At 37.3% G+C, this 18,826-nt stretch overlaps 1 protein-coding gene across 1 annotated transcript in view; it reads right to left on the bottom strand.

Moving 5' to 3' along the window:
- Positions 1-18,826, bottom strand: part of DPY19L1 (dpy-19 like C-mannosyltransferase 1) — an 87,515-nt gene that overhangs the window by 48,359 nt on the left and 20,330 nt on the right. The window contains exon 6 of the mRNA XM_007446125.1: positions 9,311-9,368. Within this exon, the coding sequence (XP_007446187.1) occupies positions 9,311-9,368 (58 nt within the window). The remainder of the gene's footprint in view (positions 1-9,310; positions 9,369-18,826) is intronic.

The raw sequence follows: 18,826 nt of genomic DNA, 5'->3' as shown, positions 1-18,826 counted from the left end.
TAGGGAAAGCACCAGCAAGAAAATGTTCTGCCCAAAGTAAAAACACTACATTTGAACTGGTTTTGAAAATGAACTATAGTTTGTCTTCTTTCACGTGAATTTCAGCAAAACTATCCATAACCAATATTTCAAAACTCCCTGTGGTCATCTCTGTTAGTATTTTTATTGACAATGCTGCTTAAAAGGAGCACTCCATTTTTGTTTTTACTTCTTCTTTGCCCAAGCCACCCTGGGCTGCAAAATATTTAAAAGCGGCACAGGGGATCAAAAAAAATCACAAAAGTCCTAAAGTAGTTAAGTAACAACCTTTCTGAAAAGCTTACTTTAGACTTAATTAAATAATGTACTATCCCAGTATGAGACTCCATCATGTTTCTGCATATATACTAAATATATTAATAGTCCATCTTTCAATTTAAAGAAAACTGCACTGGATTAAATGTAAACAATTTGATATTACTACTACTAAGCTCGTCACACTAGAAGAAATCATTACATCTTTCACGTCAAGCAGGGCTACTTTAGAGACTATATAGTATTACAAAGACCACAGTGGAAATAAGTCTTTCCTTTATTTTAGCTCTACCTCAGACTATTAGATATTTCTTCTACTGTTATAGAAAGTTTGAGCCAATTTATTCCTTTTTTTACCAAAACTCACCATTCTCTATGAAATTAACATAAATATCTATTTATAAATGAACTGTACATACAAGAGAATATGAAAAGATTGAAAAAGTCTTTAAAAATGTATATTTGTTGTTACTGAAATGCAAAGTAAAAAATCTGTTAGTTTATTAGATTAACTAGAGATTTCAGTATGATTGACAGTAGAGATATATAACTAAAATTTATAAGGCTACCAATCTCTATGCAAAAACCAATAAGAAAATATTTAAACTATGTAATACACAATTTGAAAACTTTCTTCATACAGACTGTTCACCATATTTATTTTGTTACCAAATACAACTATGTTGTCATCTCTTAGAAATTCATCTCTCTTAATAGCAGGAGTCACTCAGTTTGCTAAAACTCGATTACATCCTCTGTAAAGTAAGGATAAGAAGGCTCAATTATAAATTAGTAACAAAGAGCAAGGTTTTCTCCTTCTAAAAAGTTAAGAGTGAATGAATTCATATGTATGTGAAAGTGCTTCTTATTGTTTCTCCAATAACACAGGGTGCTTTACTAGATCTGGTACTAACATAATTGCTGCTCCAGGTGACACCATATAATATGAGAATAGTAAACAGATTTGTTTTAATCATACCTTAAGTTTCAACAAATAAATATTTTTTATTTAACTATAATTTTAAATAGAAAATAAAAATCTATAGTTCTCTTTATAGGTTCAAATGTAAGAATGAAAGGAGGAAATATACACACGTGAACTGCTTCAAAAGGGTTACACAAATGTATTCTATACTCTGACAAAGAATAAGAAATTCTTTAATTGTGAAAGTAAACTCAATAAAAAAGCTTACACTGTTTTAACTGTCATCATCCACTAAATAATTTTCAGCACACATTTCATAGCATTGAATAATACTGCAACATAACACTGCCTAGATATTGATGACAACAGGCTTTTAATCTATTTTCTGCTTGGTGAAGGCTGAATTTTTTAATCATGTACTCAAGAATCCAAAATGAAGAATTTTAGCAATAAACAGCTTCATTTTTCAACCTCTCCTTTCAAATAAGTTTACTTATACTATTAGAGATCTAGCATAATCTAACTGATTTCTCTTCACAATTTAAAAACAGGAATAGAACTGACTAGTCAATTATAAGTTATAGTTAGTATCAAACAGATCATGTTTAAGGCTTGTTCAAGAGTTTTAACTAGAGTTAACCTTTGTAGGATCAATTGTAACTTGTTGGTATAATGTTTGGGTTTAAAACAAATTATCCCACCTCTGACTGCTGCACTGCTATGTTAGCTATAATATTGCTGTAAACACTATAATTACAAGCAATTCCAAAAAAGATTTCTGACCACCATGGGTTTGGCTACTCTTTTTCTGAGAATAGTGTAGGTTTAAGGATTCAACTATCCAGATGTCAACCATAATAACGCTAGGTGCAACAGCTATCGTTTGAACATCTTCTATCTGATGTTACTTAGGGCAGTCCCATTGTTTAGGCAGACCCTTAGCTTGGCATGGGCTTTGTGAGGCTGATGGGACTGCACCTTGATAATAAGTCAGGTAGCTTTCTTGGAGTTTGTCTCTTTCTATACCATGTACTGACATGCTGCCCAAATAACCAGTCAGTTACAAGTTGAATTTGTAATACAATTTTGGCTCACACGAAAATTAATGTTTCAGTGATGTATAATTGTTATTAGTAAGCTTTACCATCTTAATAAAGAATTTCTACTGGTTCTATGAAAAGAAACATTTACCTTTTTTGTCTCTGAACTTCTAGGATATCACCATATCCTACCATAAAGTTTGCATAGAACTTCTGTGAAATCAGTCAGCTTTGTTGGATAAGCAATAAATTACATCTTCATGACTCTATCCTTTATAGCAATGACACAACCTGACCATTCCTTACTTATTCAAAATACAAAAAGCTGACAAGATGTTATCAATATCAACTCTACCATCTTACCATGTGGTTGTAAACTAAACTTCTCAAGGTTATCAACATAATCAGAATTCTGTATACAGTATGAGGTATTTGTCAAGATACAAAGGCAGTATAAATATAAACTGAAACAAATGATTCTAACTGTATTAAATGGTAACATAACAGAGAAGCAAAAATAATCTAGGTATATTTTGAGCTGTTTTACTTTTGAACTCTGTACCCCCTTAGTAGAATGCAATCTTAGGGAAAAAAAGAACAGCAAAGAAATCTTAAACCTTACTTAGTAGGTTTGTTATTGGTAATCGTAGTGTATTAATTCTGAAACTATTTTGTGTATATTATAGAATAAAGCAAGTAAGTAAATACATTTAGATTGTGGGGAGGGAGGAGATACAAATATGGAGTGGGAGAAGGCAGGGTTTATACTACTAGATTACTAGATTAGAATTATTGGAGGAATCAGTATGAATTAATGATTTTTGCTAAAAGGACCTAAAAGTGATTATATCCAAGCAGTAATAAGCACATCAAGCACCCCATTTGTGGTCTCTAGTTACCATTTTCCACTAACAGGATCCAAGATTCCTTGGAAAACAGCTGATTCCACATCTGGGGGCAAGACAGTATGAGGTGATCTTGAAACACCTTTTTGTGCAAGAAAGTAAGTGTTGAAAGAACACTTGAGGACATATCAAAAGGGCAGAGAATAGTACCCCTCCCTCCCCAAAATACACACACACACACACACACACACACACACACACACACATTTGTTAGGAGTTAATCTAATAAAAATTTGCAAGACATAAAAGATTGCTGAAAGAAATTGAAGAAGACTGATATAAATGAAAGAATACCTATGTTTATAGATGGGAAGATCTGATATATTTAGAATGTCACTTCTCCTTAAATTGATCTAGAGATCAAGGCAATCATAACTAAAGTCCTAGCAGGTTGTAAATCTACTGGGGGAAGGAGGAATCATGGAAAGCTGATTCTAAAATTTATATGGAAATACAAAATCCTGGACTAGCTAAAGCAACACCGGAGAACAGAGTTGGAGACTTTTTACCACCAGATATCAAACTTTTAAAGCTACAATATTTAAGATAGTGTGATACTGGCTTAAAGATAAACAGAAAAACAGAACAGATTTGAAAGTCTAAAGACAAATCTACAAATATACAGTTACTTGATTAATGACAAAAGCACCACTACAATTCAATGGGAAAAGAATGGTCTTTTCAACAAATAGTACTAAGTTAATTGGATATTCAGATTGGGGTGAAGAAGCAGTGAAGAACAGGGAGGAAGCAGAGAGAAGTCACAGTCTTACACAGTGCTTAGCTTCCAGGAACTTGCTGAAGTCGAATCCAGTGATGGACTGAAACTAAAAAGCTAAAACTTCACCCCCTCCAGATTCAACTGCTGGTAAGATCAAAGAGATCATGCCCTGGGCTGAGCATCTGGGAAACTGGAGATTGAGCCACAGAGCAGAAATCTCCTTAATTCATTTGAAACTGGAGGTAAACTAAAACAAATTAAAACCACAGCCCTGCCCAGCTTAGCAAGACTCATGGTGGGATCAAACTGCTCAGGCCCTTACCCTACAGGAAAAGATAATCCCTTTCTGGGGAAAAAACAATTATCTAGTTCAGGCTTTATCATTCTTGCATAAAAGAGAAATCTATGAGACATGCAAAATACAAAAATATAACCCACAATCAAAAGGTAAATTCTAGTTAAATCCACAGATAACGTGAATGTTGGAATTAGCAGACAAGGACTTTAAATAACTATAATAATTAGGTTTAAAAATTTACAGAAAAAGATGGACAGAATGGATAAAGAGACAAGAATTTTCAACAGAGAAATGGAAGCTCAGGAAAACAATGAAATTCTAAAACTGAAATTTATAATATCTAAAATAAACAAGTCACTGGATGGGCATTAAAGCAGGCTGAATATCAGAATAAAATACCAATGAACTCAGGGATACGGTAAAATAATATATCTAAATAGAGACAAAGAGAGAAAAAATGAAAAAAAAAAAAGATGAAGAGAGTATCAAAAACCTATGGGATAACATCAAAAGTTGAACATACATGGAATTAGAATCCTCAAAGACAATAAGAGAGAGAATGGGGAAGATAAAATATTTGAAGAAAAGATATTTGCTAAAAGGTTTCCAAAAACTGATTAAAAAAAAAAAACCCACAGAACAAAGATGTTCAGTGAAACTTAAGCAGGATGCATACAAAAAAGACCAAATTTAAGTTCTTCACCATCAAACCAATAAAAGTCAAATATAAAAACAAAGCTTTAAGGACTTCCCTGGTGGTGCAATGGTTAGGAATACGCCTGCCAATACAGGGCACATGGTTTTGATCCCTAGTCAGGGAAAATCCCACATGCCGTGAAGCAACTCAGCCTGTGAGCCACAACTACTGAGCCTGCGCTGTAGAGCCCGTGAGCCACAACTACTGAAGCCCGCACACCTGGAGCCCATGCTCCACAACAAAAGAAGCCACCGCAATGAGAAGCCCGCGCATCACAACGAAGAGTGGCCCCCTGCTCACGGCAACTAGAGAAAGCAAGCCTGCACGCAGCAACGGAGACCCAACACAGCCAAAAATATAATTAAGTAATTTTTAAAACAACAACGACAAAAAAAAAAAGAAAAAAAACAAAGCTTCAAACCACCACAGAAGATACACATTACATTCAGGACAACAATAATAAGAGTGACAGATGACTTATGAAACAATGGAAGCCAGAACATAAAACAATGACACTTAAAGTGCTTAAAGATAAAGCTTTCAATCCAGAATTCTTATCCAACAAAAATATACTTTAAAAAAATGAAGGCAAAATAAGGATGTTTTTAGAAAGGTAAAAGCTAAGACAACTTATGGGCAGCAGATCTTCACCACAATGCTAAATAAAGTTCTTAGACTAAGGAGAAATTATACCAGATGGAAACCCAGATCTGCAGGAAGAAATGAAGAACACCACTGAAACCCAAACTAAACCATCCAGTTATTAAAGATGACTAAGAGTTAACTAGGCACAGATTAGGAGATACAGGGTGAGGGAAGTATGCAGGGCTAGGAAACAGCATGTGCAAAGGCCCTGAGGAAGGAAAAGGAACAGTCCTTTCTGGGAACTAGAGGAAGGAAGGACAGCAGGACTGAGGCAAAAAGAAAATGCCCTGGGGTAGTGAGATGCAGAAAGGGCCAGGTCATGAAAGATATTGCAGGCTAGTTTTCTACTACATTAGAAGCTAGTTTTCAAAACTACATCAACAGATTCATTTCCAGCTAAGACTAGCACACTCTCTGTTTTTGGACTTTTGGAGTAATGTAAGTTTCACAAATAGGCACACCACTCAATAGCCTGAATAACACATCTTGCACTTACACTATAGTCCAAATTAATGTAAAAAATATTTAAATCATGTCCCTCTTCTGCAAGTAACCCTCCACGGCCTTTCCACGTGCTCCAAATGAACTTTACAATGACTGACAAGACTACAGAACCGGCTCCTTCCACACACCACCTCCCGTCTTTCACTGTTGGCCTTATCCCTTTCACTCTCTGCTCTTCCACAATGACCTCCTTGCTTCTCCCCAAATAAACCAGTATTCCCCCACCTTAAGCAGAAGATTGTCCCACCTTCACATGATTATCCACAAGGACAGGGGTCTTTGTTTTACTAACTGACACATCCCCAGCATCTACAAGTCCTGACATACAGTAGGACCTCAGTATATGTTGTTTTAATTAAGTTGAATAAGCAGAAGACTCAATAAATATCCTGGCCAAAACCTTACCATCAGTAGAAAGGAAAGCAAGAGAGGGAGGGAGGAAGGAAAAGAAATTAACAGTCAAAAATTGCAGAAAAAGGGCTTCCCTGGTGGTGCAGTGGTTGAGAGTCCGCCTGCCGTTGCAGGGGACACAGGTTTGTGCCCCGGTCCGGGAAGATCCCACATGCCGCGGAGCGGCTACGCCCGTGAGCCATGGCCGCTGACCCTGTGCGTCCAGAGCCTGTGCGCCGCAACGGGAGAGGCCACCACAGTGAGAGGCCCAGGTACCGCAAAAAAAAAAAAAAAATTGCAGAAAAATATTGCATTTAGTTTTTTTTTTTAATGTACCCATCTAAATGCTTTAAAAGCTAAGCAAAATTGTTAGCTTTCATCTTAGCAATAATTCTCAATAGGGGCAGAATCAACATTTAATTAAAAAGCTTGATAAGTGAAAACATCTGCATAATTTTTATTATGAAATATATAACCTCAATATTATTGATCATTACTATGAGCAATTAATAGCTCCTTTACTGTGTTTTCACATTCATTTTTTAGATTTGAAGGTTTTAAATTTCTGTTTTAAATAATTTGATTAATCATTTACACTACATAATTTGCAGTTTTTATTAAAGCAAATATTTTACCTTGTAAAATCATCTGAGAAAAAAATATTTTAAAAAGTACATCTTACACTATCTTAGACTTAAGTACAGAGCAAACTAAATAATGGAAATAGAAAAAAGCAGGTAACAATTCACAACTATTTTTTGGCACATTAACCACTCACTCACATGATTTAAATAACTCTTCTAAGAAAGAAGGGTACCAATTAGAAACTGGCTAGAAATTCCCGTGAAGCAAACACTGACTCTCCGGAAAAGTTCACTAAATGCATGAATAGGTACTATCAGAGTAGACGTTTCCCCCCTTATAAAAACTATGTACTTTAGGCAACATTTTTAAAAATCAGAAGAAAACAAGGGTCTGAAAATCGTACAATCTGAAAACCAAAATAAATATAAAATTATAATAAAATAGTTTTTAGTTACTTGAGTTCTCAAGATTATTTTACCCAAAACTGCAGTTTATGTTCTAAATTTTAATGTCATTATTCAAAATGGTTACTTTTCTACTCTAAAGCTATAGTTACTGATATAAGTACAATTATCTACTTGACTAATTCAGTAAAACCACAATTCTAATTCTAATCTCATTTAGTTTACCTTTTCCTAAGTGGAATGTGTTCCCTAAGCATGTTTCAGTGTACCAAGTAGCTAAAAAGTATCAAAAAAAAAAACTCTCAACCTGAAAAATGAACTGAATTGTCTGAATTTCATTGTTAAAAACTGAAAAGACTTTGTCAAGAATGATGTTCATGCTACATGAGTATCAAAATTATTAGAAAAATGTAAGATCATGAATTAATAACCTCTAATTTACACTGAGAATATTTCTGCTTAAGAGACAGTAGTATTTAAAACTGTGCCTTGGCTTCAAAATTTTCAACAGTCCCTTTCCTCTCAACATCTCATTGTGAACACTCAATGTTCCTTTCTTCCACTGTTAAGCAGTTATTTCCTATTTCTTAGGTCATTCTCACAGATCCGTGCTTCCAAAAGGTTTATGGTCCAACGACAGCACTGAGCAGCATCCATAGTCAAAAAGAGCCAAATAATTCTTTTTTTCTCTGCTCAAAATTCAGATCAAATCAATTAATTGATGTCATATTGCAATCATTTGTCAAATGCTCTAATCCATAAAGCTTTAAATTTCTGTGATTCTACATACTAAGCATGTGTTAGTTCAACTTCCATCAGTAAACCACTGAATAATAAAAAAATTCAACCTTGAGTCTACAGTTAAGTTTTTGCATGACTACTCTTAGAGCTTTGTAAAATGTGCATATTCAAATGCTGTAGACACTTAGTGTAGAAACACATAAAAGGAATGAGTTACTTCACACAAAGCAACCTAACCTTTCTTTTCTTTCCCTTCATACAAAACTTACCATGAAAGAAAACTGGACAGAGATATATTACTAGAAATTCATTTACAACTATAATTAATTTCCTGGAAGGATTTCACTGGCATCTTGAATTTATATTAAAAATTAATCTAAAATAAGTTACTAATGATAATATAAACAATTACACAAACTAATAATTACTTAGCAGTAACTGTGTGTCAAACACTGTTCTAGGCACATTACACATATGAACTCATTTAATCTCCCCAATAATCCCATGAAATGGATAACATCAGTATGCCCATTTACAAAGAGGAAACTAAGGTGAGATTGAATGGCTTGCCTAGGTCACTCAGTCACTAAATGGCAGAGCCAGGATTTGAACACAGGTAACTTGGATCCAGAGTCTATGCTTTTTACAATGTTGCTCTCTTTGGATACATGAAAATTTATAGATACAATAAAATATTCTGCAAAGGATACTCAAAAGTATATCAAAGTTGAATAGAAATGCATTAAACTAGAAACATACGCTATAGCTCCTACATCAAAGTTACCCCGACACAGGAAGTTAATGGATACATGGCTAGCTTATTTGCATCATAGTTAAAACACAGTGTTAAATTATATATAGAATTAACACAGACCCACTATTCATGCCACTAAGAGATGTATCACATAAAAGATATAATGGTCATGAAAAGTTAACTAAAGATAAGTGCTAGTGTTTAAAAAAATGAATCAAAATAAGATGAAACATTTAAAGAATGCTACTATAGGCTACATTTAAAGAAATTAAGGAAGAAATTTATATTTCTATTAGTAAAATCTCCTAAAATTTTAAGAAATACTTGACTGACTACCTAAAGAAGAAACTCATATTTCTAGAAGTAAAATTCCCTAAAGATTTTGAAAATATTTGTTGACTACCTACCTCTCCATGATTGAAAAAGAAGCACAACACTGTAACCAGGCCTCCTAATCGACTGCCGCTGGAAAAGAGAATAAGAAAATGTAACTTGAATAACAGAAAGCAAGTCAATCCTAATAAAACCTTGAAATAACAGAGCATGATAATCTGCCAGTACTACAAGAAGTTTTAGCCACACTAGTACTCTACTATACTTATTTACAAAACAGCTTATTTCCTCTAAGGTATCATTAGTCAAAACAAGTTTTATTTTTTAAAAAATAATTTTCCATCTTCAAAATGTACAGAAAAACACAAACTGACAAGAAATAAAAAATTCTTAATAGTCATGTTACTGTGCGTCATGCAACCTGACCTTTCTTTTTCTTCTTTTTTTTTTTTATCCTTTAGTACACATATTAATTTGTGTCCCTCAGCATTTCTCAAAGTATTTTTCTTGGCATGTAATATATATTCAGAAGAGGGGATGGGAGCAAGTACAGGAAAGTGCTTAATGGTCATGAAGCTGGAAATCATCACACTGTCTCCTGCTCTTGGAAATTCACAAAGCATGTTAGCACATTAAAGATTTAATTAATTCAGTATTTCCCAAACCCAAGCTACTTTTATACATGCTTGGGAAACCTAGTTTACAGATAAAGTTTTATCGTTCATTTGTTTTCCAAAAATTGGGAAATACAAGGCAAATATCAAAATATGAGAATGTGGCTTATAACTCTAGCTAAGAAACCACAATGGTATAGTTTGGCAATCCTAACAGTTACCTTCATTTGATCAGGTAAGAGTGAAAACATCCCCATTCTCCTCCTCCCCTGGCCAGAAGCATTTGGGCAGGTGAAAGTAAGGCTGTTTTTAGGTTTGTTCCATCGTTTCTTTCATCTCTACTATTGAGGTCTTTTTACTCTCTTTAGTTCATGCTGCTTTCTTGTTATTTTACCCAAATAGCCTTCTTTCTTTCTATCCATCCAGCAAATACGTGTATCACACAGAGAAGTAACAAAGAATCAGACATAGGTATTCTAGGCCATTATATTTATTCTTCAGGATGTATGAATGAGGAAACACAGAAGAGATATATGAGATGGCAGGGATAATCCATGTAGCAAGAACATACACCCTCTGCATCACCCCCAGAAGGAGGAAGGAAGGGCTGGGATCCCCAGCACATGGGGCCAGTCAGCCAAGAGGAAGGTGAAGCTTGCATGTTTAGTGGCAAGGAGTTTACAGAGTTGCCGTTTTCCCTAGAGTCAGGGCACAGAGCCACTTGCTGCTCAAGAGAACAGGTAGCAGGGCTAAAGGCTTGAGGAAAGGGGGGAAGGGGATGTCTGAAATACCACTTGCATTTAAGGAGAGAGGTAAGGAGGGAAAACAGGAGGACTGTAGAGCCATCTTTTTTTTTTTTTTTTTTTTTTGCAGTACGCAGGCCTCTCACTGTTGTGGCCTCTCCTGTTGCGGAGCACAGGCTCTGGACGCACAGGCTCAGTGGCCATGGCTCACGGGCCCAGCCACTCGCCGGCATGTGGGATCTTCCCGGACTGGGGCACGAACCCGCGTCCCCTGCATCGGCAGGCGGACTCTCAACCACTGCGCCACCCGGGAAGCCCCTGTAGAGCCATCTTTAAGGGATCAACTTACGTTCAAGATCACAAATTCTGAGACACTAATGGTAGGACTGTGTGATTTTACTCCACTGGTTATTAACCTGGACTGGCACAAATGAAATATAAAGGGGCAAAGAAACAGCATATTGGCCAGACAGTAGTGAAGTGATGGATCACAGAAATAAGAGGGACAGATAAAGGAGCTAAAAAATAGTACAGGCCAGGAAGCGGAAGTCAGTTCTCTCCTCAGAGGCACAGCACGGCTACTTCAAAAGGCCAGCAAATAGGCAAACCCCAGCCCTCAGAGCAAGTGATGAGACTTTAGAAAGCTTAAGAATGAGTTATGGGCTTAAATAAATAATTAGATGTTTAAATATTAGATATTAAACAGATAAATATATTTTAACAATCTGAACATATTCTAACAAACCAAAAAGTCCAGAGGTCTATATATTTAACAAATGGTTTCCTCCTAGCAACCCTCCCCCAAGCCTATTCACCTAAGATAATCAGTAAAAACATTTGTGTGGGGCTTCCCTGGTGGCGCAGTTGTTGAGAGTCCGCCTGCCGATGCAGGGGACGCGGGTTCGTGCCCCGGTCCGGGAGGATCCCGCATGCCGCGGAGCGGCTGGGCCCGTGGGCCGTGGCCGCTGGGCCTGCGCGTCCGGAGCCTGTGCTCCGGAACGGGAGAGGCCGCAACAGTGAGAGGCCCGCGTACCGCAAAAAAAAAAAAAACACATTTGTGTGTGTGTCCATCCTTCCAAATCTTTCTCTATTAACCATACAAACATATTTTAATGTGATCGTACTATTAATATCCCTCAGAAATGTTCCTTTTCTAATTAATCTATTATGAAGATTATTCCTAATCAATACTTGTAACCCAAGGCATTCTTTTTTTTCTTTTTTTTTTTGCGGTACACGGGCCTCTAACTGTTGTGGCCTCTCCCACTGCGGAGCACAGGCTCCGGACGCGCAGGCTCAGTGGCCACGGCTCACAGGCCCAGCCGCTCCGCAGCATGTGGGATCTTCCCAGACCGGGGCACGAACCCGTGTCCCCTGCATCGGCAGGCGGACCCTCAATCACTGCGCCACCAGGGAAGCCCCAAGGCATTCTTTTTATTGTAATAGATGTCAAATATTGCACAGTACAAACACACTGCAAATTTTTCAGCCCTTTTCCTCTTATTGGTCATACGAATGTTTTTCAATTCCTTGCTATAGCTTTTAAAATGTTAAAATAACATCGCTGTACATGTTAAAAAAAAATGGTGCCTTTATTTCTATTGAATAGACGTGTGAGACTGCCAAGTCAAAGAACGTGAACTTTCCAGAGAAGCCATTCCAGTCCACACCCTCACCAATGTATGAGGGTTCCGTATCTCTATAACACAGCACCCAATATGCCCAGATCCTTTTACATTTTGCCCACAGGAAGGGCAAAAACGTTTTTCTCAATGTTATTTTCATTTGTTCCTCCTTCCTATTTGTATAAGGCATCATTTTACTTTAAAAAAATGTTTTTTTATTAATTTTTATTGGAGTATAGATGCTTTACAACAAAGCATCATTTTAGTGGGCTGTTTTGTTCTGTTTTCTTCATTTACTCTTCTGTGAATTGTATGTTCACATTCTTGTCTGTTTTCCTATTGGATTCTCTGTTTCCCTATTTAAAGATTAGGGACACAAATTTTTTTACTGTCATGTGTGACAAAATCTTCTGATATAATTTACAGTGTATTCTGTCAGAAAAAAATTTTTAATTTTATGCAGTTAATTTCATAGTAAAATGTCAATATTTTATTTCTTCTGAATTTCCTGTCTTGTCTGTGAAGGTCTTCCTTACCTCAAAATTATATAGTGTTCTAATATACTATAGGTTATGGTGCAGCATCTTCCATGATTATATATATAGACAGCTTTGCTTAACTAATAAAGCAGGGAGGCAGACTTTCTGGTATATTCAGGCCCTGCATAGCCAGGAGGAAAGAATAAACTTTGCTTATCTACGAGGAATGTTCTAAGTTACAATCACTAGGAAATGATATGACTTGCAATAAATCCAAAATAGTGTTCCCAGCATTTACCTTCCTACCCTCCGATCCTTAACGACTATCACATAGGTCATTTTATTTTGCTAAACAGAAAAGATGTAGTAATCAGAATACTTAAAATTGATTTTTTTTTCCATTACAGTTGATCAGTTGATATTTCAGCATTCCCTAGTGGTTAAAAAAAAAAGTTTCTTCTGCAATATTACCAACTACCACCTGTCAGAAAATATGAAAGTTCCTACTGTGCAAATTTGAAAGGATTCTGAGCTTGGCAAACATTTACCACATTTACTCATACATCCCATTAATCTTTTGAGCCTTGATTTCCTTAGATATAAAATAAGGGGGTGAGAATGTAAAAGATCTTAAAAATACTTTTCAGTTCTAACGTTTAATAATTTTATAATTCTCTTATTTCCCAAACCTTTCAGTGAAGCAGATTCAAACCAATCATCACATTTTGGTAGGCTGTGTTAATCTCAGAGGTTTTTACCTCTATTTACCAAAGAATGATGAAACACGCAAAGTTCAAAGAGAAAATGAAAGTAGTAATTCAAAATGACATTAAATTACCCTTGGAGTGAGTTTTCTTGCTGTGTAAATGCTTAAGAAAGGGAATATGAGAGAATATTTTGGAAAGAAATCAATTAAGAGAATTTCCAGTCTCAAGTTTGAGATGTAATCCTCAGCACCTGCTAGCCCACCAGGCCTGGCTGAGAGCTGAGCATCTTCCCTTAAACTTAGAGGCAGGGATACTTTGGAGCATTAAGGAAAGAGAAAGTAAAGGTGAGAAAGAGAATGAGAATCAGGAAGGCTGAGAAAAGTTCTCAGCTTGGTCCTGCCAGTCTGTTATAAGCAAATTATTAATGCCTTTAATTTAACTCTTTATCTGCCAGGGCCAAGAAAAATAATATTTTATTTACTAGATTGTGAACTTTCGATACATCACTGCAGCTGTTGGAGTGCCTAATACTGAGCCTCTCCTAGGGCAGAGATTCAAAAGGTATCTGAAGAGTAAGTGAAAACATAAAAACTATTCAATCAGAAGACTGTTGGCATTCATTTTGGGGGGATCTTGCGGTCAAACATACAACATCTCACGTCATTGCTACTGGGACCTCCATTCCACGGTGAAAAACTTCCTTCCCCATCAGCCTCAGCCTCTACCCAGATGCTTCCTTCTCCTGCCTTGAAACCTCACCTTGCTGTGAGAGTCATTCTGTCATGCTCCTATATTGGCTCTAGACCTGGAGGTGAGGCCAGCAGCCACCTCTACTGTCACTTCCAGACACTGCTCCTGAGCCCTTCATTAAACCCTGCTCATCTCAGCTCATTTCTTCACTTGCCCTCCTCAGGGGCTGTTATCTCCCAACACTCCAGCTCATTCCCCACTATTCACAGCTTTCTCCTTCCTCACAGGCACACCTAGCTTCTTAACCCTCTGTTGAGCACCACTGGAGAAAATTACACCAACGTGCAAACCTGTGCTGTCCTAAAATTACTTTAAAAAGAACAACTCAATCGCAAAGCCTCATGAACTCTGCCTCCCAAATATCATGGAGTCTGTCCGCTTCTCTCCATCCCACCCCCACTATACTAGCTCAGGCCACCATCTCCTTCCACATGGACAATGGCAGCACCTTCCTGCACAGCTTCACTATATCCAGGCTCACTCCTCCTACAGTGTATTCTCTACATCATGCCATCATTAAAAATAAATTAATACGATCACACCAACACTATCCACTCAGTCCTTCATTGGCATCCCCTTTTTCTCAGGAGGAAATTCAAACCCCTAAACACGTCTAAAATGCCATGTGAAGGGCTTCCCTGGTGGCGCAGTGGTTGAGAGTCCGCCTGCCGATGCAGGGGACACGGGTTCGTGCCCCGGTCCGGGAAGATTCCTACATGCCGCAGAGCGGCTGGGCCCATGAGCCATGGCCGCTGAGCCTGCATGTCCGGAGCCTGTGCTCCACAACGGGAGAGGCCACAACAGTGAGAGGCCCGTGTACCGCAAAAAAAAAATAAATAAATAAATAAAAATAAAAAAAATAAAATGCCATGTGGGATCTGGTCCTGCATACACTTCCAGACCCCTTTCACTATTCTTCCTCTTCCCCAAAACCTGTGCTCCTGTTGCACTGTCCTTGTCACAGTCCCACAGTGTGCAAATAGCCTTGTGGGGGACTAGACGGATGGCAGAGCTGAGGCAGTCCTAGGGAGAGAGAATACCATGGTATCCTAGTAAGAGAGATGCTGGGATGTCCCAGAGAGACAGAGAATGCCAGGGTGTCCCAGGAAGGCAGAATGATAGGGTACAAAGAAAGAAGTGCAAGGACGCCAGAGATATTCTGAAGGAAGAAACCAATGGGATTTTATGACTACTTGGATTTCAGAGGTAACTAAAGGGGATAGTCATGGATATCTTCTCAGGGTTAGACTTGGACAACAAACAGTGTGGTTAAGTGTCATTTGCTGAGGGACTTCCCTGGTGGTGCAGTGGTTAAGAATCCGCCTGCCAATGCAGGGGACACGAGTTCAATCCATGGTCCGGGAAGATCCCACATGCCACGGAGCAACTAAGCCCGTGTGTCACAAATACTGAGTCTGCGCTCTAGAGCCCCCAAGCCACAACTACTGAGCCCACACGCCACAACTACTGAAGCCTGTGCGCCTAGAGACCGTGCTCCACCACAACAGAAGCCACCGCAATGAGAAGCCCACGCACTGCAACCAAGAGTAGCCCCAGCCTGCACAACTAGAGAAAGCCAGCGCACAGCAACAAAGACCCGACGCAGACAAAAATTTTAAATTAAAAAAAAAAAAATGTCATTTGCTGAGATAATGACATAAAAGGGGGCAGATTTTGTAGAAAAGACACCAATATTTTCAACCAATAACTTTCATCAATTTAAACATGCTGAAGAGAAATACACATCTTTTAAATATTCATATACAACTGTTAGACCAAATGATTAAAGATGTGCTAGCAGGCCAAGTTAATAGAACATTCAAAAAACCAAAAAAAAAACCAAAAAACAAAAAAACACATGGAGCTGGAAAAGTTTGAGCTGGTTCAATTCACAGCCTACTTAAGACATGTTTTTAACCAAAAATCCAGCCTGCATAAACAGTAAATGCTTGATTTATGAATGAAGAACAAAAAAAATGTCAAATAAAACAATAGAAGTGAAATTAGCATACAGAATAAGAAATTCAGCTTTTCCTTAAAACAGGTGGAGGGCGGGGAAGGAGTAAGAAATTGATGTAAAAAGTTAGTCTATTCTGCCACAGAGCCTAAAAAAAAACACTGAGTCACTTCATAGGTGACTTGGGTTGGATCATGAGAAGACAGAGTTGGAAAACTGGTTATATTAATTATGACTATTCACTTCAGGATAGAAAGGGGGTTATTAAGCAAAATTAAAAGGGGGTTTTGACATACAGACTAATCTTCCAGTCCCTCAAGGCTTCTGGAACCTATCTATAAATAAAGTAGTTCTAAAAAAAATTCTGGTATCAGAGAAGCCACTATGAACCTCCAATGGCCAAAGATAATAGAGAAAAACAGAAAACCAGAATTGGATTTTCTTTGTACTCTGTGAGTGGTTGGTTCCTCATGTGGAAGGCATTTTCTGATGAGTAGCTATGTCTACAAAAGAGTGGCCAGGCTTTTCTCACAAAAGCTGAGAAGCAGTGAAGAACTTAGCAGAAACAGGTAGAGAAAGGTAAATATTCAAAGGAGAAGGAGAGTCAGGGACAGATCCGAGGGGTCACATAGGTACTGAGCAGAAAACATTAAATGTAGAGACCTTCATAAAGAAAATCATTTAAAAGTTCTCCTCAAAAAGCTCCCTTAATGCAATAAAGGGAATGGAAAAGAGAGACGGGGAATACTGCTTCCTGCCTTGGTGAGTGCACTTGAGCCCTCACACATAAGTGTCCACAAGAGGTGGGGGTGGGCAATTGTCACTGGTACCTGGTGTCACTTCTGCACTGAAGTGATTAAGAATCCAATGTGCCTCCACTCTCCGTATAGAGGCTTCTGAGGCTGGTAAATGAAGAAGCTACAAGATGATCTCAACCTGTTCATTCTATAATAAAAGCCACTAGTCAGTAAGTCCCATCCAACTTACACCCTTCCAACCGGCTTTTACAAGCTACCTCGTTCTTAAAAATACATGTCAAGCTAAGGATCACCAGGCTGTGAGGAAGCTTTCAGAGTGAAAAAAAGAAACAAATACAAATTGAAGGGGGACCTGCAGTCAAGAGACAATGCAAGAAGCAGAAGAAAACTTCAAGCTCAAAACTCTTTAGGAGAGTTGGAAATCTCATAGAAAGTACAATAAAGTATAACAGATAAAATAAGGGAGGGAAAAAACTAGAAATTAGATTTCAATCCAAGAGTTCCATATCCAAACAATAGGATTTTGAGAAAAACAGAGACAATGGAGAAGAGAAAGTCATCCAAGGAATAACACTAGAAAATTTTCCCCAGAACAGAAGAATGCACATGTCCAAATGAACAGAATCTACCACATCATGACCTTTATTTAAGACATGAAAAAGAAGAACCCAAAAGCTGCCAGAGGGAAAAAAAGCCACGTACAAAAGGAATTGATGGCAAAACAGAACTTAATTTTGAAAAGCCAAATTGAATCTTAGAAGACAGTGGAATAAAGTCTGAGGAAAATAAAATACTAAAATCAGTCAAATCAGCAATCAAGTGAAAAAGTAAAATATAAAGTTCCAACATGCAAGCCTAGAGAGTGACCAGTCTAGTGTGGAACCAGAAGACAGAGGACTCTAAGAGGGAGGCCCCAGGGACTAGGGGTGGGAGAATTGAAATGGTGAATTTTATACATTTGGCAACATATAAATTAAGCATTTTACAGTTTAGTTGTGGTTGAGAATTAATCAGTATACAGAAACCAAAGGAAAACAAAATAATAGGCAATTATTAACTACAGGAAAGAAACTGTCACCATGTAAACAATTAATTACCCTACCTGACTCAGCAGTGAGCAATATTTACATGGTTTTAAGAACCTAAGTATGGGCTACTGGTTTCCATGGTAGAATTGCTGAGATTTCAAAGATGTGAAAGTGGTTTCTCTGGACAAAGGAATGGATGGGTTATGGAGACAGACGGGGTAAGAAACTGCTACTGCATTGTATCACAAAAAGCCAATAAGCCAAGGTCATGTACGTACACATAAAATAATGACAATTAACTTTAAAAACACACTAATAAGTCTCTTACCCAGCTGTAGAATATAATAAAAAAAGTAGTTCAATAAACTTATTTGGAGACCTGTTGATATTTGTCAGACAAAGAGCTATGAGTAAAACAATCATAAAAATCTTCCAGACAACATTAAAACAGATGTTCTTATTCATCACTAAAGGAAATAAAATAGTATATTTTATTAATTTTGGCTTGAAAAACCATTAGAACAGAAACTTCAAAAAACAAACTGAAACATCACAAATCGTCAGACCATCCCAAACTATGGGGCACACTTCTATATGGAGGAGGATGAATTGGGGAGAGATGTGCAATCAAAGAAATACACATTCAGGGAAACTGAAATGCCACACACAGTCTGCTACCTTTCATTTCAATTTGTAATGTGTCAACAAAATTATTCTAAGAAAAATTAATGGATCACAAAATCACATATATGAGTACTAAAAACAGAGCAAAATAGCATCCTAAAAAATAGTAATATTAAAAAGAGTAAACTTATACGTGTCAAACTAAAAAAACAATGTCCATAGTTTTTCAAAACTAAACAATATACCATATTTAAGAATATAGGGCCTCCCTGGTGGCGCAGTGGTTGGGAGTCCGCCTGCCGATG

The sequence above is a fragment of the Lipotes vexillifer genome, unplaced genomic scaffold (assembly GCF_000442215.2).
Source record: "Lipotes vexillifer unplaced genomic scaffold, Lipotes_vexillifer_v1.1 scaffold822, whole genome shotgun sequence".
Taxonomy (NCBI): Eukaryota; Metazoa; Chordata; class Mammalia; order Artiodactyla; family Lipotidae; genus Lipotes; species Lipotes vexillifer.
This window is presented reverse-complemented; position numbering and strand designations above follow the sequence as displayed.